The sequence below is a fragment of the Macrobrachium nipponense genome, chromosome 15 (assembly GCF_015104395.2).
Source record: "Macrobrachium nipponense isolate FS-2020 chromosome 15, ASM1510439v2, whole genome shotgun sequence".
NCBI classification, from domain to species: domain Eukaryota; kingdom Metazoa; phylum Arthropoda; class Malacostraca; order Decapoda; family Palaemonidae; genus Macrobrachium; species Macrobrachium nipponense.
Genome location: NC_087208.1, coordinates 1991360 through 2012964, shown reverse-complemented (window position 1 = coordinate 2012964; position 21605 = coordinate 1991360). Strand labels below are relative to the sequence as shown.

The following is a 21605-nucleotide window of genomic DNA, read 5'->3' as shown; positions in this document are numbered from 1 at the left end:
TACGAATGAATCTATATTTTTTATTCCTTTCCATTTTTGTGACTCATAACTGTACGCATCGCAAAGGCAAGATTGGGTAATAAGCGAATAATTTTCAAAATGTTTGGTGGCATTCCTCATAAACTTATATCATGGATTCCGCCTCTCCACCTCTCTCTCTCTTAACCATCATGCAGATAGCCTGAAGTAAGAGGTCCATTGTAGTATAGCTAAAAATAAATAAAAGCTTATTCTCAGCACATATGAAATATGGTGATATGGGCAAATACCTTGATACAAACAAGTGTACAGTGACGTCACGATATTTGAGGCCAATGTCAGGCGTATCTTGAGTCGCAGATAGAGAACTGTGAAAGACTTTACGTTAATAAAAGCTTTACTAATGATACTGACGGAAAGTGTAACAAGAGAAGAGCATTGATATATATATATATATATATATATATATATATATATATATATATATATATATATATATATATATATATATATATCAAAAGGCAGGTAGCCGACGGCCAGTAGAACACGTCAGCGCGAAGATGGACTATGGAAACGTTCCAGATTCATATAATTCTTTATTTCCTACGTTTCGTGATAACTTTATTGAATCATCAGGGAATGTGTGAAATAATGAATAAAATTACATTAAAAATTACTCTAAAAACCAATAAAATTCATAAATTACAACACCGGAGAGGAAAAAAAACAACAAACAAAAGCAAGACCAAAGACCTCTTACCAACCTTATGCAATGAAGGCAAAAGACAATGAGAAAGCATAAATAAAAGTTAACTCAGGTACAGTTGTGTGGCGGAGGTCTGGGTATCTAACTGGGGAACCAGTTGTTTAATAAATAATTGATTTCAGGATAGGCAGTTCGTATGCATTACTTGTTTGGCCTATGATGCAGAAATCACTACTTTTGAGATAAGCTTTACAATTTTTAGAGTGGTTTCTTATGCTAGAATGTTCGGGATTGGAGAGCCTACAGCCACTATGGAAACTTAATCCCCGATGAGACTCGATTCTGACCCGCGGTAACCTCCTCGTGGATCCAGCATATGTCCCAGAGTTACACTTAGGGCAAGTATACTTATAGACCACGTTGGAGGTCAAAAGAGGCTCCAATCGATCTTTATATCTGAAAAAGGAACCAATCGTTAATGGATTTATAGGGGTCAATTTCAGGCTATGGCACCATAATGTTTATGAACAATTTGTGCGAACTTTTTTCATAAATGGTCATCATGTAAAAAGGGAATTTGGCAAAAAAAAAAACTAATTTTGGTATTGTGTAGGGTTTGGCGATATTGGCGAATTGTTTGTGAAGAAACATACGGAGCTTTATATAAAACAAAGTCTGTGGGAAGCAATTATTCGTAAAATATTCGGAAAGGAAACTAATTTCTTGGTGGAAGGATTGCCAGTTCGATGTAACAAAATACGGCCCGTGGAGGAGAGTCAGAATAGAGTTAAGCGTAAAATCATAAAAAAACAGGAACTATAGTAACTGGATCCTAAACCAGTAAAAGTCTTCTTTCTAAAAACTGAAGTATTAAAAGAGCCATTATCCCTAGGACGAGAACGTCTATTAGAGAGGCAATTGATTATTCACCCTTTTTCTACGGTTAACTTAATGTTATTATGTTTAGTATTATAAGTATATGCTAAAAACGAGTCAGTATCAGTCATTTTTAAATAAGGCGAAGGTGTCATCAGTATACCTACCAAAAAGAGTAGGTGGAACATGCGTTCTTCCACTTGATCCGAATCCATCTTTTCCCATCCTGTTATCCTGAAGCAACACCGTCATCAAGAAACAAGCGAGCGACGTGGTACTACTGCGCAGGATTTCAAGGCTCATTCAATGACGAACGCAGGTCAGGTGCGCCACTTCTCCAAAGCATACTAATGGAGAACGATATTCTTCGTTAGCTCGTCAGCTTTTCCTGCTGAGCGAATCCGCCGTTAGGCTACACTTGCCTGAAGTTTCGAGAAAGGACTGGTTTTGGAATGAGGCCAAGATGGGCTACAGGAATTGAATCATCTTCAAGATGACGCGCGCGCGCACATACATTATAGCTACACACACACACACACACACACACACACACACACACACACATATATATATATAATATATATATAATATAAAAAAAATATATATGATACACATATATATATATAATGAAAGGCTTTCTGACCAGGCATAAGCAGCTGTTAATATTGCCAAAGTTCCCAGCAAAATTTCTCATAAATAACTTGTACAAATTTCAACAACTTTGTAAAAATAATGTGAATCTCTTCACTTATTCTCTCCGGATATGAGGATACTTCTGGATGAGCGTACTCTTCCATTAACAATTACTGCACGCAACACGCACTCATCGATGTATTCATATGAGTCCATATATGTCTCTTCGAGCTGTTGCTCATACTTCCATCAGAAATTGGGATTCAGTTACACTGCCATACATTAACTTTATAGTACTGTGCACAATTTTTCGTTCTGGTGATTCTGCAGTGCTTCTGTTGCCTTATATTTCGGAGTTTTTATAATATGTTTCTTGTCTTTCGATACTATATTGTTCTTTCCTCCTTTCTATTAGTATTTCTGCCCTTTTTTTTTTTCTTGCTTCGTTACATATTCTCCGTCTATCGTATAGCTTTTGCAGTGTTTCTTTGACGATTTTAATCACTTTTGCATCATTGTATCATCGCCTGTAACGAGTTACAAAATGCTCTTCCATCTCACAAACATTCACATTATCATCCATGATACCGTATCCAGCTTTTCCTTAGCTTGGTAATCATCACATTATCATAATCACGATCATTTCGTGCTTAGATACTCTAATGTAATTTTGTTTATATCCGGTAATAATTCATCACACCGCAATATCATCATGACATCACATGACGCCTGTAATGCCAGACAAACAACTGAATCAGTAAATCAATTCCTTCCACACACAATGGTAATCTGATAGGCATTCCTTAGCGAAACGGAAAGAAGTTTTGCGTGACTCACACCTAGACTCATACGAGCGTAAGTCCTCAATTCATACGGAGTTCCCTAGACACGGAAGTGAGGTGAGAATGGTACGGAATCAGTGACGAAACATTCAGTGCTCTGGTTTCTTTGGTCTAATGACAACTTTCGAATGGAAATCTCTGGAAGATGAAAAAGTAAACATGCAAAATCTCCATTTTCCGAAAAGTTTAGTTGTATGTTTAAGATACGATTTTTTTTTTTTAATTAAGGCTTGATCCGACCCCCAGCTTACTTGAGGCACGTGTGAAAATCCATGTCAAATAGAGCGTTGTTTCACCAACGAAATTTAAAATAAATACTCTACATCTTATTAGAAATAATAGTTCTGTACCGTTTAACATGCACATTATTTATTTTTTACATTTTTATTCTAATAAATAATTAATAAATATATCCTAAAATTCCTGTATCTTAACTCATCGCGAAACACCTTTTTCAGACCTTTTTAGGCTTTTCCATAGTCCTTTCCTACCCCTCAACAAGAGCAAGGACAACAACAACAAAGTGGTTTGTAGGTTTACTCACCGAGTAGGCGAAAAAACGAAATTTCAGTTAAAGGATATCTGAGATTATAACCAACTCACGTGATATTGAATAATATATTTATGGCAAGGAAAAATATTCGATTTCAGCAAAACTTCATTAGCAGATTTTCACTGACTGTATGTTACAGCCGTTGCAGAGGGTAGCTATGTTTAAATACGAATTTTGGAGAGAGAGAGAGAGAGAGAGAGAGAGAGAGAGAGAGAGAGAGAAGTATTTGGATAGTAAAAATAATTTCGATGTCTCATTCACAAGTTACAAACTGATTGGGGATTTAAAACAGTGAAGCAGAAAGGTGAATATTTGTAATGTATGGTAATGAAAAATATAAAACATTCTAAATGATGAAGTCAAGACAGTTATCAAATCGACTATTACTCAAACACCAAACACCAGAGTGGTCAAGTTACTAATATTTTTTAAATTAGGACATTTAATTGGTAAGTTGGTTTGTTAAATCTAAAGTCTAATTCAAGATGTTAGAGCAACAGCATATTTATAAAGATGTTATAATTGATTCATAATCACATGAACTGTCATTATGGAAGTGCAATGGTTGAAACCAGCCAGTATTCTCAAAATGTTACGAATGGCGATTATTTCTTTCTTTCCCGATAGAAACGATTAATAAATGAAGAAGTAAAGACAGACAGAAAGAAAGAAAGTTAAAAGGCGTTGTAACTTGATTTCCGGACGGTCAGGAGGTTTCATGGAAAACACCTCAAGATTATACGTCATCCGACAGCTGCCAATTACGTTAAGATGTTACTAAATTATTTTGATATCATACTTGCTTCAGAAAATAATATTTATCACTTATAACGTATTCTTATTTTATTATCACCTGATATATGCCAATTTCAAAGTTTGTTTTATAATATTGCCAAAGAAGAACGCCGAAAACCTCGCTACTACTTTTAAAATATCTAGCGAACAATGGCAACTTTCAACTCCCTTATTAGTTGGATGTGAGAATTTGCTCGGCAAGTGTTGGTCTAGTGGGTGTTCCGTACACAACTGAAGAAGAACGATGTTGCGTTCGGGAATATCTGTATTGCTCCTTGTTGCAGTGACTTACGCTGCACCAAGTAAGTATAATCAGTTTAATTAACTATGCAGCAACAGGAATCTTTGTTTTAAATACTTTCTGAAATGCATTTGTCATTGTAGACGTTAGCTTGTGGTCGCATGGTAACGTGCTCTAGGCTTAGTTTTGTTGACGGCATTCTTCCTGTTGGTATGGATATGATTTAGTATTACGACTGTTATTGTGCCTCCATTACTATTATTATGAAGAAAAATGGAAAAAAATAAACCATAAGGCATTGTCAGCATATTTTGTTACCAATCTTTACTGAAGAGTAATAAGTTTATTCATTTAAGTTACAGCGGAATTTGTGTTTACTATGGTTTCACCGAAGTTATGTGAATGAATTTACAAGTATAGTAGTTCCGATCAGCAGCATAATTAATGTTTGATCCGATGCTGGTGATAATTTGTTTCGATATGTTGGTGCACAATGGTTATGTAAATAAAAATAAATTGGCACCAACGCACGCTGAATATTACAAGCTGACTAAGAGGTCGTTGTATATTATATATATATATATATATATATATATATATATATATATATATATATATATGATGTCTGTGTGTATGTGTGTGTGTGTGTGTGTGTGTGTGTGTGTGTGTGTATAAGCAGAATCTACAGGTCATTTTTACCAGATACATATGTAAAATATATATATATATATATATATATATATATATATATATATATATATATATATATATGTGTGTGTGTGTGTGTGTGTGTGTGTGTGTGTGTGTGTGTGTATCTGAGGTATGTGTGCTATTATAGATTGAACAGTTGTCTAAGTATATCACCTGAACATTGACTTAGCATATGCCAACTCTTAATAGATTGCCAGCGGATATCCTAGCAGCGATAAGTCGGTTGGCCGGGATTGGACCAAGTCTGTATTTTAAACATATTATTATTTTCTTTTACTTAGTAAGTTTAATATTGCCACTGTTCTTGCTGTGAATATTGTCACTGTTGGCGTGTTTGTCAAAACACTTTTCTGACAACATGTAAAGCTTGGCCTTATGCCAGCACGTTGCATTTTTTTTCTATTGTCAGTAACGTCAGTGAAGGCTGGTCTTGCTTATTTCATCTGAATGTTGATGTGGCGTTGCCACAGCCAATCTTGCGCTGAGAGAAGCGGAGATTTGGATCATCCTTTGAATTAAGGTTAAAAATCGTCACGCAATCGCAATTTTGTGGAGATCTGCCGATGGAGCGCTGTTGTGCAAGTTTCGTGAGTCACTCGATCTTAACTGAAGGCTTGTTTTGCTTTTCTGTTTACTTTTCATCAGTCCTTTCTATTTGACTGTTGTTTTGGTCGGGTTGTCTTGTTTGACTGTCATTCTGTTGTCATCAAGTTACCTAATTTGAAAGTTGTCTTTTTTTCCACATTGGCCTATCATATAGCATTTCAGTCACATCTGACCTTGCCCCCTTTCTCCCTCTCTCCTCTTAATCCGTCCCATCATACATAATTTACGCATGTTTGCTTTTTTTTTTTTTATCATTCGAGCCAAATATTGTGAAGAGCTCTTTTGAGGTTGACTGCTTGATAATCTGAAGAGGCCTTTAGAGACAAGAGAGCAAACGCGTTAGTGTTCCCTTGGCTGGAGACAAGTGGTGCTTTACAACCCGAGTTTGAATGAGGTTTCTAGTTTGTTAAGCAGAGATTCTCTCGCTGGAATAACCTTGCAAGCTTATATGACGGTAGAATTAGGCCTAATTTTGAATGGCATGGAGAATACATTAGAATTTTAAAGGATTGTTGTTTGTTATTTTTGCAAAATTTGTTATTTCAATAGAATTATTTTGAGATGTATCATTGCTAATAGAAATCTAGATTTTCAAACCATATCCGATTAAGTCTGTTCTGTGGCTCTTTGGCCTCAACCAAGAGAGAGTGTTCATTTTAAACAGTTTCCTTATATCTTAACTTAAAATGATGCCAAAAATTATCGACTTTACAAGAATTATGGGCGATCTGAATGCGTACCGAATAAATGTGTATGTTATTTTGAATTCAGAACGAGACCACTTGATGGCATCAGTAAAAATCCGTTGTTTATCCTAAAGTGGATATTAGAGTACCAAGGAAAACAAATGGTTCAGGCGGTTTATCTAATAAGAAATTAAAAGTGCTCCACTTCGTGACCCCACTACAGTAAAACTTAGTTTATCATTATCATACTGAAGTGTTCATTGCTTAACACATTTTTTTTTAAAGGTCTTGAAGCGACACTTAAAATGTTCTGGCCTCATGCCAACACTCTTAACTCCCTTCAAAGATAACAACAGCGAAAGCTCTTCCTCTTCTCTGCCTCAGCTCAGAATTTGAATTGGTTAACGCTAATGAGAGCGAATTATATATTTGAGATAAAATAATGTCGCTGGGTTCATTTCTTTTCATCTGAGCTCGTATTTCTTTCAAGGGGTTCGACATCTTGAAGAAGAGAATCTCTATGCGTTGAACTGCATTTTCGTCATTTACATGTGTGTGTGTACGTTGATATCTCAACTTCAACATCAAGGAGCCCCGTGTACAGAAATCTTCCACAATAATTGCCCTCTCATATACGAATGTGTGCGAATATGCACATACATACATAGATACATACCATCATAATTTGCATCATAAAAGGTCCACAAGATAAATTTTCGAAGTGAAGTTCTTGTAAGAGCATCACCTGCGTTGCCAAGACAAGCAAGAATGTTGATCAACTAGAGACAGAGGAACCCTACATAATGCTATTATTGGAGTAACCCCCACCCATGCCGCGAGCGAGAGAGAGAGAGAGAATACTATAGTTAGCCACCAAAACTATTAAAGATTTGAATTTCCCGTTGGTATGGCACTTCATGGCTTCGTTTGATGATAATTTTATTTTGTTTATTATATTCATGTAAGGATGTTTAACGGTTACTTGTTTGTAGACTATATAGAGGTGAATTGAGAGAGATCGAGTGCATCTCTCTCTCTCTCTCTCTCTCTCTCTCTCTCTCTCTATATATATATATATATATATATATATATTATATAAATATATGTAGGATATATATATAATATATATATATATTTTATATATATATATATATATATATATATATATTATATATATATATACACGTGCACTCTGCAGCAAACTTTCATGGTTCTATTGGTATTCAGGGGCGAGTTGCTACTCTTTAGACCCATTCCATTAAACCTTCTCAGACCACTGCTGAAAAAAATAGTGAACTGCGTACATGATAGTTGGAATACTGTGGTGGGTTGCATGGAAGGTAGAGAAGGCCACGGGGCTAGCGAGCTTACCCCTCGAAAGACCTGCTGAGGAACGAATAGGTAATTGGACCTTATGGCGCCAGTTTTTCAAGGGTAAGGTGACGCATATCCAGTCATATGCACGCAAACACACGCACGCACTCAGGGATACACATTCAAACAAACGCAGCAGTGCTTAGCAGTGACAAGGCTGAATGTGCCCCTGCTCATTACATCATCTTTGTCAACTTGGAGAACGCAATGAGCTGCATGCGATGAAAGGCGGCGTACACCATTCTGTGACTGGGAGGGGAGGCTGTTGCTGAGCGATGTGGCTGACTCATCGGCAGATGTTCTTCTATTGAAAAAATAATTGGAAGAAGATGCAGAAACGACCATGGCGCTTAACGAGGGAGATGACGGGTGTGATTGTTCGGAAGAGGAGAGAACGCCGACAGGAGTGACAGTGATTATGACTTTACTTACCTGCTGAAATAGTTGATAAGCGGCACCGCATAGGATTGTTGCAACGGTTGATAGAATCTGTCTGAATTCATCTACTTGTTTTGTTTAACAGTGGTAGTCTGCCGACAACAAACACCACAATCCAACCCCGGGATCGCACGCAAGGTCTAGCTAGAGAGTATAGGTCTATACTCCCTAGACCTTGCACGCACGTAGGCAGAAAGAAGGTACCTCAGTCCGACTACAGGAAGCTGCTTTAAGTTTACCCCAGCAAAACTGAAAATTAAACAGTGATAATGATAATAAAAGAACAACTTAATATGAACATCTCAAACCAACAACTTGGCCAGATCGTGTTCGGTAAATCGTGACGAAAGTAGATGATGGATTGCACAAACTTACAGATTCCCTAACATGTCAAGAGGCTTAACGAAGAGAATAGAACACTTGCGCTGGTACACAGTCACAACTGATTTCAGGAGAGTTACGAGTGTTCGATGTTTGATATGAAACACCGAGTTTTCTCTTTCACATTACGTTTTTGTTCTTCTCTCTCTCTCTCTCTCTCTTCGGAACTCACTGTACACAAACCAACAATCGTGTTCACAATCACATAAAAAGATTGAATAATGAGATAAAAACACTGATTGTCTATCGATCCATCTAAAGTACTCTGTATAATTACACGTATAAAATTTAGAGTTGACAAAATTACTAAGAAAAAATGTCAGATTTTACAAATGACGTAGAAAGCTGCCTTTGCCACAAATACAAATGAATGTTTCTAGTCACTTGAATTTTTAGGTGGTACTCATAGCTTTGTCATTATTGTTCCCTGCTGTGCCATGTGCAAATGCTAGAAGTCCACAATCAATACAGGCTTGACTGGAGTTCTTTACAGCATCCCTCCGGCCCCTAGCTGCAACCCCTTTCGGTCCTTTTACTATACCTCCTTTCATATTGTCTTCTATCTTACTTTACACCTTCTCCAGGCAGTTGTTTCAACATTTATTGTTTTCAGCATCTTAATGACCTTATAGGTCGGAGTGTTTGGCTTTAGCCTAGATTCCATAGTCAAGTATCTTATTTTATCCAGAACTTTTATCTGCTTGAATAGACTTCCTGGACGTAATTTGTTTATTTATAAAACACTTTTATTATAAATTGCACTTTTATTATGTACTTAAGTCATGTTCACAAGGCGAAAGAATCATTTGAATATATTAGCATAACATTTTGCTGCAATCGGTCCAAGGAGATTTTCCTCCTAAACCCTCCGTTTCATGAAACCAGTGGCGCGATCGGTATTGTCTTGGCCTGTCACCTCTGTGGCCGCGAGTTCAATTCTCGGGCATTCCATTGAGGTGTGAGAGATGTGTATTCTGATGATAGAAATTCATTCTCGACGTGGTTCGGAAGTCACGTAAAGCCGTTGGTCCCGTTGCTGAATAACCACTGGTTCCATCCAACGTTAAAACACCTTACAAACAAACAAACTTTCTTCTTTTGAGCCTAAATAGGAACTTCATGATAGGAACCTGAAAATGCCATCACAAGTTTAGAATGATTCTCATTTCATTCATTTCAGTATTTGGGATCGCGGTGTAATAGGAGTAAAATTGACTCCGTTTTGTATTTTTTGTTACAACTGAGCACCTGTTCCACACATGTCGATGTCCACAGGTGTTGAAAGCTTCCACAAGGTTCATTGTTCTTCGACGATTAAGGGACGTCGGCTACCTTCGAGACCATCCCTCTCAATTCTCCATCTCGTTTCTTTTTCTTTTTCCCGTCGGCCAGGGGCTTGGTGAGGGAGCTGGGATGCCCAACCCATAGGCCTCCGCATTAAAAGAAATATGTGTTTACGTAAGAATAGTATTTTATTAAAAGAAACGTTTGCTTTCCAGGACATCTAAATTGTCATTTAAAGTGTACTGGACTGGCCGAGCGGGAAAACTTTGAGAAAAAAGAAAAAAAAAAAACACACACACGCTCAAAACATTAATTTGTTTCTGTAAACTGGCGTCGCACCGCCGAAACACTAGGCTACACACTGGTAAAAGATATTTGTCAGCAGCAAAAAACGCAGTCGTGGTGCAACGGGCGTTTTGTTTTGAAAACATGAGCGCGGAGGTTTATGATTTCAGAATTCCCGCATCCCTTGACACGGCAGCTCATGTCATTAAAGTTAGCGTCTAAATATGAGCGAAAGAGCTTTCATCATGTGGGAATTAGCGGTAAGAATGTGTATCTATATATTTGTAAGTATATATTTATAGTTCTTCAGCATCAATCCATTGTTTCCCATTAAAGAAGTTTGCTCCAGAGAAAACCCAAAAAGGAAGCCAGTGCTGAATACATACTTGAACTACTGAGTCGTGAATGAACTCCGTGTGTATTGAAACTTTCACAACATCAAAAGGTTCATACACCTACACAAGGATCGCCAGCAGCCCTGTGAACACCCTACGCACGCATGAGAGAGAGAGAGAGAGAGAGAGAGAGAGAGAGAGAGAGAGAGAGAGAGAGAGAGGATCACTTGCTAAAGAAGCAGCACTCAACTCTGATGTGACGCTCATTATACTTCGGCGGGAGAGAATTACGTCACCAATTAATGTTGAAATTAAACAGGGCAGCTCATATGACAAAAAAGAAAGAAAGAAAAAATAAGTCATGCGCGCTCGCAAGCATGCGCATATCGCCCTGCTCTCACGTGTCGTATGCATGTATATAACACGAACTTCGTGGGAGTCATCCGTTTGCGCCTTTGTAAGCGATGAAGACCAAGGCCAGTAATGGTTCCCATTATTTCGCTAAACGGAGAATAAAAAGAGAAAACCTGTGTAACAGAAACAGAAAAGGGGACGATTAAAGGAAAATAAAACATTGGTTAGATTAAGTTCTTTGACTAAAAAGATTCGGTTGCAACAAGTTTGAAATTTTAACTGGTGTCTAAAAGTCCTTGTTGGCAAAATTCTTCGGAGACTTATTCATTGATGTTGAATCTTTCAGGGTCGTTTCCTGTGCACCAGGTCGAGAGACAGGACCCTTATCCCGGGGGAGTGGGTTTCTGGCCCAGTGACAACGAAGCCTTCAGATACGGAGAGCCTGAAGAAGGCGCCGAAGACCAGTACCCCGATGTCGTTTATGACTCCAAGCCTTTCGAAGGGTGAGTTAGTGATGTAATTATGCGGTCGTTGTATTATTATTTCTTTTAAGTAGAATTAAGAATAATATTCCTAGATGAGGAAAACGTTTTCGGATTTGCAAATCATCAGATGAACGTTTTTAGTTAGTGTTTACTCGTGAACAAATATTTCTTTAAAAAAACAGTATGTTCAACTTAAGCAATTTATTCCAATCACAAAAAGGTAAAAAATGCTCTTCGAAGCAATCGAGGTTTGTGTAAAGTGTTTTATGCTGTGTGAGCCGTGGCCCATGAACCTTTCAGCCACGGCCCAGTGGTGGCCTATCCTTTAGCGTTTTCAGACGCACGATCATGTCTAACTCTAACCTTCGTATTAATGATAGTCAGCCAGGTCAGTAGTCTGGTTAAACTGTTTCAATATAATATAATAATAATAATTGATGAAGCAGATGACAATAATCATTCGCTAATAATATGATGCATCTCTTCCAGGGCCGTCGATGTCGACTTCAGCCTCAACCCGGATAACGCCGCGGTTCTTGCCAATGGCACAGTGACCAACGTCATCTTTAGGGACCTCGAGCATCGCATTGCTGGTGAGAGAGAGAGAGAGAGAGAGAGAGAGAAAGAGAGAGAGAGAGAGAGAATGAGTATCATTATTGAATACTTTACAGTGTAGGCACAGAGCTAAAGATATACTTTCCTAAGAGAGGAAGACAGCCATAAACGAATGTCTCTCGATGTCAAAGAGAGAGAGAGAGAGAGAGAGAGAGGAGAGAGAGAGAGAGAGAGAGGATGCTAGAATCGTTTTCATTACTTATTACTTGTAGTGGAGGCACAGAACTTAGATATATTTTTCTAAAAGAAAATACGAATCTTAAATGAATGTTCTGTCGATACCAGAGAGAGAGAGAGAGAGAGAGAGAGAGAGAGAGAGAGAGAGAGAGAGAGAGAGAGAGAGTTGGTCGCAGTGTTTTAACAAAGAAGAATTCAAAATCCTTTTCAAAAAGGGAAAAGACCCACAACTCATGACGAGCGCAGTCTGCATGTACATGGAAACACGCACGTGCGTTGAAGAAGCAGTGTTAATGAAGTTGCATGCAACCTCAAGTAACATAAGAATGAAAGGAGTTGCTTGCCGTTGCAAGTTGCGCTTGCTTAGCCGTAAGCAGAGAGTGTCAGATTCTAGAGTTTGCCGCTTATTTCTGTTTACTTGTTTGTCTTTGTTGATTAGATCACTCGTAGTATATCTCTTGATGAGGTAAATGTTTCGGACAGTAAGGCGCATATTGATGAGTGCAAACAGATGCTATAATCCTTTTAGATGTTCGCTTAATGCACACCGTCAAATTTTACGTGCAATTGCACCTCGTTCACGAGGAGATCGATGACCATGATGTCATAATTCTTCGTTCTCCCTGAATCACTACGGAAGCCTCACAAGATTCCCGCTCGTCAGATAGACTCGCAACCGACGAGTCTTTTCTCCGAATAGTTGCTGCACTGGTAGCTCTTCACTATGGTTCTCAAAATGGTTGATGAGCGCACTTCCGGAAGCGATTCAAAGTAGCTTTTAGCAAACTCTCTGCTCGGCTTTTGAAAAGGTCTTTGAAAACTCCAAGCAGCACACGATATTGGATTTAAAAAAAAAAACGTTTTTGTATGCGTTTGAAAGGGCTTATTGCCAAACGCTTTTTTATGCGTTAAAAAGGGGCATTTGAGAACGCGTATTAGTTGTCTGGAACTAGTTATTACAAACGCCCTCTCGAGAGTGGTCATTGGGTGTTATCCTAGCGCCTGAAAGTTGTGAGTGTGGATGCATTGGAAGGGGTTTGAAAGTGGCAATTGAAATCTCCCTAAACCACAGCAACTGGTAATATTGAACGCCTTCCTTACCCTCTTTTATATGTAGGTGTCACACGCCAATACAAATGTCAACGTAGGTAGAGCGAATATAGAAGAAATGTTTTTAGAGGGAATTTATGTTGGCGGCCGCTTGGTCATTTTTGTGAAGAACGCATGGCGGTACGTGAGATGAGTCCCAAAGACTTTTTTTAGAGAGAGTGTACAATGTATATATATATATATATATATATATATATATATGGTATATATATGTGTGTGTGTGTGTATAATGAATTATGGTGCTGATAATTAAATAATTCTTTAAGAATAAATGACATTTGAATTTGCATTTTATAAAATGTTCACTGCCTATGAATGAGTACTACCCATTCGGAGAATGAAATGGCATCACAGTTTTATCACAGATGGACTTCCTGACTTGTCAGAATCATCTCCCCCCCCCCCACCCCCCCCCCCCCCCCCAAAAAAAAAAAAAAAAAAAATATTCTAAATAATCGTGTCTTTCAGAGGACGTGCAGCGCATGCAGCAGGACATGCTCCTCTTCCGAAGACTCTTCGGACAGCCTCCTGTGGCTCCTCGAGTGCCCCCATCCCTGTTCCTGCCCTGGGGAATCCATTGGACGACTTCCGACGAGACCCAGGACAGTGGGCCCGTCGGCTTTGACGTCAACCTCTTCGGCCACGATGATTCCGATGATGGTGACCACGACGGTGATAATGATGATGATGATGATTTCGGCATCTTCGGTGGCTTCCCCATCTTGGGAATCGATCGTCCTCTGTTCCCTGGTCTTCCGGTGAGTGATTTTGGACACACACACACACACACACATATATATATATATATATATATATATATATATATATATATATATATATATATATAAAAGTAGAATCTACTGGTCATTTTTACCAGATACATAATATTGTTAAAGCCACCACTGCCCTTGGCTATTACAATTGCACACACACACTCACACACACACACACACACACAAATATATATATATAGTATATATATATACATATATATATACATATATATTATCATATATATATATATATATATATATATATATATATCGTGTTTTTTTTACCCAGAAATCTGAATGCCCAAGAGGTTTACATACACCGATGACCGAAAACTATGGTTAGCGTAACCTTTGGTAGAGTAAAACTTCTCTGAGTCTGGGCCATGGTCTTGTCATTTTCCTTTTGACTCTGACAGTAAATGTGATATGTAGTACTGTTATTTAGCTGCGATTCACTATTTAACCAATTATATTGATGGCGGGCAAGCCGAGATATAGCAAAGTCCTTGGTTATCAAAAACTTTAGCCATGAGAAGCAACAACAAGAAAGCTACATGTTGTTTGTGAATGTATATTTATATGTGTTTTCATTACAGGAATTACCAGGCGTTGGCTTCATCAACCCATCAGACTTACCCGGCAACTACAGCAACGAAACCTCTGTCGTCCACAGCATCGACGGCGGCCAAGTCCAGGTGAACAACACCATCAACAAGGAGTCTGGAAACGACTTTAATGCTTTCTTCCACCACCAGGTGAGGAAACGGCGCTTTTCCTTGTGAGACAGATGGAGTCAGATGTACTGAATAAGTATTCTTTATGCAGCCAATATAATGAATGGAAAGTGTTTTTGTGAAAGAGAATCGTTATTAGCTGAAAATTGTTTACTATGCAACCGACCCCATTTCCTGGAATTTGAGTCTAGTGGATGAAATATCATCTCGGTAAAATAATTTCTCATCCTTTATGATTCTGAGACACCTTCCTTCAAACTGCCTTTGCTCCTCCACAGGTCATCCACTTCAGACCCGACGAGGAAGAGGGGAAAGTCCCTGAGGAGGGAGCATCAACTTCAGCCCCCGGAGTCCCTGCATCAGAAGCGCCTGAGGTCCCTGAAGTCCCCGTGACCGAAGCCCCTGAAGCCCCTGTCACTGAGGTCAGTATAATGAAAAAATTGCATTATTTTGCAGTTGTCCAGACTTGACTCATTATTATTTTCATAACAATTATGACTGCCTTACGTAATGTCATTTTCTTTACATCCTTTGTTTTATATGATGTTTCCAATTGTTTTTAAATGCCACGGGAGTCTGAAAAAGTAATGTTAATCCCAATATTTGGCCTTCAATTATTTTAATTTAATTCTGGTATTAAATTATCTATTAATATCTGAACAAGGAGGTTTGTTGCTTCATACCTTCAAACCACTACGAAAGGGTTTTCCATTTTACTTTTCCGAATCTTTAAGGCAGTTTGTACTCTGGTCTGTGACTTGTTGGCCTATACTCTAGGATCATTCGAGAGAGAGTTTTCTCGTTTTTTTTTTTCCAGATATTTTGGTAATGTTTATTTATTTTCCCCCTGAGCAGGACAGCAACAACAAGGACGAAGTCACAACCTCTGTCCCTAAGGTTGAGGACAAGAACGTCCCAGTCAGCGCCAAACCGCCCCCAGCCATTCCCGAAGTGAGCCCTGAAGGTTCCTCTGACACCCGAGCGGAGTCCTTTGACGTTGCCAAGGACAACTCCCTGACAGAAGAGGAGGTCAGTAACGGTCTTTAAGCGAGGTCGCTCTGGTGTGGCCCCGACTGCCTTCTCGTTGAAAAGAAAGCGAGATGGCTGCTGCCGAGACTGTGGCTTTTGCTGTCTCTTGTCAATCATGTTTCTACGAATGGAAATGTCGGCTTGCCCTGTCTCACACACACACACACACACAACAAACACGCACCAACAAACTTGGTATATATTCCCGCCAGTGCCAAAGGGCACCCAAGACTAGACAAACTTAACGGCTTATGTTATGTTCACTATACCTTATGCACGTTTTGGCTGCACCGAAGTCGTTGAACAGTCCGTTTACTGAAACGCTGTTCATTTGCATGTGTATGTACATTCAGCATAATATTTATGAACGCCTTGACTGTTATCGTCAGTTGTAGAACTGCAGATTCAGAATTGTCAACAAACAGCACTTGTAAGCTTCCAGTTTGTATTTGCTATGTAATTTTTCTTTTCTTTTTTTGGACATGATGGCATGTTTATGTTAAAACCACACTATTTGGTAGTAATGAATTGGCTGTGACATTCATCTGACGATGCATAATGATACATGTTTGTAAATAAAAGTCTGTCGTTGTGTCTTGAAATGTTTGAATTACCTCATACAGGTGAACTGAGCATTGCACAGTGCATGTCGTGAATGACCAGGAAAGCATGTTACCCGTCAAAACTCACGTGAATTTATTTGTCTTATTGATATTGACATGAGAAACGTCACGTCTGGGTTCTGGAAATGTCCTGATGTTGAGTAGTACTGAAATGAAAATGATTGTCAGCATGGTTTTTCTCTCTTGTGATTTGTGCATTGAATGGGTCTTCGGTAAAGAAGGGTTCGAATGCCCTCGGAAATGAGACTTGCTTTTCAGCTTATTCCGAGGACAAGGTAAGGTTTGCTTATCAAGCTCTCTTCTCTCTCTCTCTCTCTCTCTCTCTCTCTCTCTCTCTCTCTCTCTCTCTCTCTGGCCATTTGCTTATTTTTCCAAAGCTCTGCTGCTAAAACACAACCTTATATGACAACTTGACAATGTAATACACCCTGTGTTAACTTAACGGTAATTTTCTTTTCTTTGAGCAGATTATACTGAAATAGTCAATGGATTTTTATAGGAAAGTCAGATACATTCCCACTGTCGAGTGCACCAGAACGAATTCCGTACGCCTTATCTCTCCCCCAACAGGATTTTGAAATCGCCAACAATCTGCTGGCCTTGGACGGGAGCCGGAAGGCGGAAAGATCCCTCCGTTTGTTCGATCCTTTGGTCTTCCCGAACGACAGCCCCCGTGAGAATCGTTTCCCCGAAAGCGCCCATTACCACGCCCACAAAGATCAAGAAGGGCACGACGCCGAGGTCATCACCGATGGCTCCGTGGGCAAAAGACCTGCTGACCTCAGCAAGGACACTCGCGTCAACTACATTAGCCACAGCAGCGGCGGCGGAATGGCCAAGCCAGACCCCGACGCCGAGATTTTCAATTACGGCCTGGTCATGGATGAGGAAAGGGCCGCACGCCGCCATGAATAGGCTCACGATGGTTTGTTGTTGTGCTTTGCGGACATTGGAGATTCAGTCTTAGTTTTTAAATTGTTCAGATGAAACTCTCAACTACCTGTGCCCTGTTTGGTCCCTTTTGGTTTTCAGGTGTATTCTGGGTGGTTCGAACAATGCCAGAACGAAGAATGTCCGATACCTCAACTGGATTCAGTTGTAGTTGAAATTAACACTTGCAAATGTAAAGTAAACTGTGACAGATTGCTTAATTCTGGCGTAGCTGCGACGCACCAAAGTTATATACCATGACTGCAAAGAAGGTCTGGGCAAATTTTAATCACGACCGCGATTTTGGCTATCAGTTGTTTTTTTTTTTTTTAGTGAGGGAAGACTTCGTCATTCTTCTGTTGATAAGTTCCCGTTGTTGTACCTGGTTAGAGTAGGTATAATTGCCTCTTGATTGTGAAGAAACACCTCTGTGCCATATAAGTATAATCCACTTAATGCTCTCTAGTGACACTAGTTGTAATCATATTTTCGCTCATAACTCTGCTGAAGACAGTACTTGCTTAGAATGATTTAGATGTAGATTAGTATACTTATATATCTGTTGATATGTATGGGGGCACTAAATTTTGTGGCAGGGATACCGTTGACCATTATTGTGATAATTGAATATTCTGTAACTGATTAATCTGAGGAAATTGAATAAGGAGTTAGTTAGTTCTTGAAACAATTGTGCTGTGCAATAGATTTTTCTAAGTATGATAAAATCTGAATCAGATGGACATTGTATAAGAGGAATTTAATAAAAAAAAAGTTGCGAAGAAGTGAATTACTGACACATCTGACACATATACGGAGCTCGTCGAGTCACTGAAGAAGAGGGAAGAGTTATGTGTAGGAAGATCTCTCCCACATTGTTGATGAACCTGCCTTGGTGAATCAGTTTCCTGGTTGGCGCTGCCATTTTGCGTCGTCTTCAAAGCTTGCTCTTGCTTATCAAGGTTCAGAAAATTGAAATCTTTGTCTCTCATTCCTCAGGTAGAAGACCCTTATCCAGTGTCCGGTGTTGATAACTATTGTTGCTGTGCCTTCATTCTACGGAAAGCAACCAATCAATCATTCAGTGCTTCTTGTACTCACGTATTTACTGCACTGTATGCTACCTATTCGCGAACACCATCTCTTTCCCAATATTTTCTGCCTGATAAGTCAAACAATCACAGGACATCAGCATCTTATATCTGGATTTTTCTTCTCGAAATTTGCAGATGAATTCTTTCCTTCTTCTTTTCCATTGACTACCCCGTTTCTTGTTTATGCTTATATCTGTAAATTAGCTTCTAAACGAATTCTATTTTCGTCTCCAAACCACCCTCTGTTGTTAATATTCAGTCTTGAATCCTTATTTCTTTGCTTGTCAACCCTGTTCTTGAAAATACTTCTCAAGGGGGGCCTGTAAATTATGGCTTCAACTTCCTTCTACTCAAATCTCTTCAGTTCTGTTTGACCATCTATGATAATTTTAGTTGTTAAGATTGTGTCAGACAAGAAGGACCATATAATACAGAATGACGATTAAACTTGTAAACAGAGATCGTATTGTAACTTGTTCCTCTTAGTCGATGGATAAAAGCCTCTTAGGAATTTCCTTTCTTACTGTGTCAAAGACATAGACTACAGATTAGCCTTCTTTTGCTAAAACTTGCAGATTGGTCTCTTGTAGCTATTGACTTGTAAATTGGTCTCATATATCTAAGGTATTTCCGTTTGATATTCTGTATGTACTTAAAGACTTCTGGACAAGTCTCTTTCAACTCATAACTTGGTGACTGATCTTTCAGCCTGAGGCTAAACGATTGGTTTCCTGTGGCTGTTGGCTTCTTTGCCAGACCCTGTTAGTCCCCTCAGCCTAAGGGTTATGCCTAGACCTATAGGTTGTTTGTGTACCTGCTTGCCCTTTAATTTTTAATTTGCAGATGGGAGATTTCGCCCCTCACTATCCTATAAATAAATTGAGTAGGTTTTTGAGAAAATTGGTTTTGAAATAAAAACCTGTAATTTGGCATCAACAGGAGGTTTCCTTTTCAAGGTTCCATATGAAGACTTTTTACTAGACCAGGCATTAGTAAGAACAGCGAGATATATCGTCATATATTGTGCTGATATGTAAGAACACACTTGAACTTGGAGAACTAATGCTGTAATAAAAAGTATATGAACTAAAAGCCTAGTCTGACCACAGAAATATTCTGCATGCAACCCCTGTATGGGGGTAGTGCCTCATGTGGTACAATGTAGGCCTTACTAGAGGTTATTTCCATCGTCCCTTGGGCTCTAATCTGCGGCCACTTTTCAGTCTTTTGCATTATATTCGTTCCCACTTCCTTTTCTGTTTTGCTGTCCAACTTCTCCAGCTTCTCGCTGTCTGAAGTGCTGGATGGCTGACAATGCCATTGCGCCTTTCTTTTATGGCAAAATGTTCATAAATCAAATCAATTTCACGTGCAACAGACAATTCCAAATATCCCTCAACAACACTACCAGAGTGGTTTGGCTGTTTTCATAAAAACATTCGTCGAATAAGTATCTAAGGCAACAATTCTCTGTAGGTTCTAAAGCTTGTTTGATGTCTCCTGGAAAAACCTGACAGACAACTAAATTAGATATAATTTTTTCCCAGTAAAATTAAGATGGCAACACGAAATCACAAGCTGAAATTAACAATAATCAAAGTTTTTATTAGACCGAGAATATGGTAATTAACGGAAGACGCTACAAATTGTGCATCTCACGTTTATTCATGTTAAGAAATAAAAAAAAAAAAGTAGATCGACAGAATGTTTAAAACTCTTGAAACAAACCTTTTTGATATAATGATATTTAGTGGAGAAAATTGCCCTGAATGTAAAACAAACATGACGAAGAAGAAGATAGCTAATACCAAATATTTAATGTAACAGGAATAACAACCTTTTAGCGGAAGCTACAGCTTAGTTTATGGCGGTTCCTTCCTTAGCCACTCTTTCCACGAGATCTTTATATTCAGCAAATCTCGTCATGTTTTTGAAGAGCCAAGGCCCGTACTCGACAACCTCCTCGGGATCGTAGCCGAGCTTCGGAGTTCCTCCAGGCAAGGCTACGTTGATGTTACCCCCAAATCGAGGCTCCAGGAAGAAAGGAACCGATAATCTGTCAAAAGTAAAAAAAAATGATTCTAGTTAGGAGCTAAAAACAATATCGCATTTCCTCCTTTGTGAAAGTTGGCAATGATCTAGTTTTAGCATTAAATAGAAAAAAAATTCTGAAGCTTTTTATTGTGTACAGATGATTCCAGCGGAGAGTTGATCCTTAGACTTAGACTGGCTACTTTCAGAAAAGCCCACAAACTTTTCTTAATTTTACTCTGTTAGCTTTTGCAGAACTACGAAACTTCATTCATTTTGTATTTTCAGTTGATTGAACGATACTTGTGTCAAATTTAGTTGTCCTATTAATTAAATTTTTCCTCAGACTCTGCACCTGTCTGTATTTTTATCAGATCATCACCAACTATATAATGAGTTAAGCAAACCTTGACTTGTAATGATCATGATTGGGTATCTCTCGTCCTAATCCCTCCTAATTAACAAGATGAGATGTGTTAGACTTTGATATTTCGTTTACAAAACAAGACAAAGTTATTCTGATATCCTTAAGAACTACAGTGACTGTGAGGGCAATGTTTTAGCTAAGTTTATTCCAGAGGACAAATGCTAGTTGACCTTGATTGCACCTTTTTGTAAACATGGAATAATTAAACTTATTGCCAAGATGTAGAGCATATCCCATAAGGGTGCGTCCACATTGCAGAAAGCATCGTTAACACTCAGCAGAGTATTACATTAGTATAAAAAACCAACAGAAAAAAAATCGACAACAGTAAGTGGAAAACGAATCTTTGGCAAATGCTGGATAACGTAAAGACACACTGGTTGGGACTAATGATATAGATCTTCAACTCACATTCAACCTGTTTGTGATGTGCGAGCAAATAGTTGCTGACGCGTATTCATGACAATTTTACAGTAGTGTGGACACACCCTTAAGGTCCCC

At 38.7% G+C, this 21605-nt stretch overlaps 2 protein-coding genes across 4 annotated transcripts in view; one reads left to right on the top strand and one right to left on the bottom strand.

The window, feature by feature from the left end:
- The first annotated feature begins 4529 nt into the window (after positions 1-4529).
- On the top strand, positions 4530-21029 carry LOC135226934 (uncharacterized). Its single transcript, XM_064266615.1, has 8 exons — positions 4530-4686; positions 11426-11582; positions 12054-12157; positions 13935-14224; positions 14836-14994; positions 15252-15395; positions 15829-16002; positions 17196-21029. The coding sequence occupies exons 1-8, from the start codon at positions 4629-4631 to the stop codon at positions 17538-17540; spliced, it is 1431 nt and encodes a 476-aa protein (XP_064122685.1). The 5' UTR covers positions 4530-4628; the 3' UTR covers positions 17541-21029.
- The window catches only part of LOC135226964 (uncharacterized), a 37496-nt gene continuing 36121 nt past the window's right edge, over positions 20231-21605 (bottom strand). For all 3 annotated transcript variants that reach the window (XM_064266660.1, XM_064266659.1, XM_064266661.1), the window contains exon 7: positions 20231-20702. In XM_064266660.1, the coding sequence (XP_064122730.1) occupies positions 20504-20702 (199 nt within the window). In that variant the 3' untranslated portion in view covers positions 20231-20503. The remainder of the gene's footprint in view (positions 20703-21605) is intronic.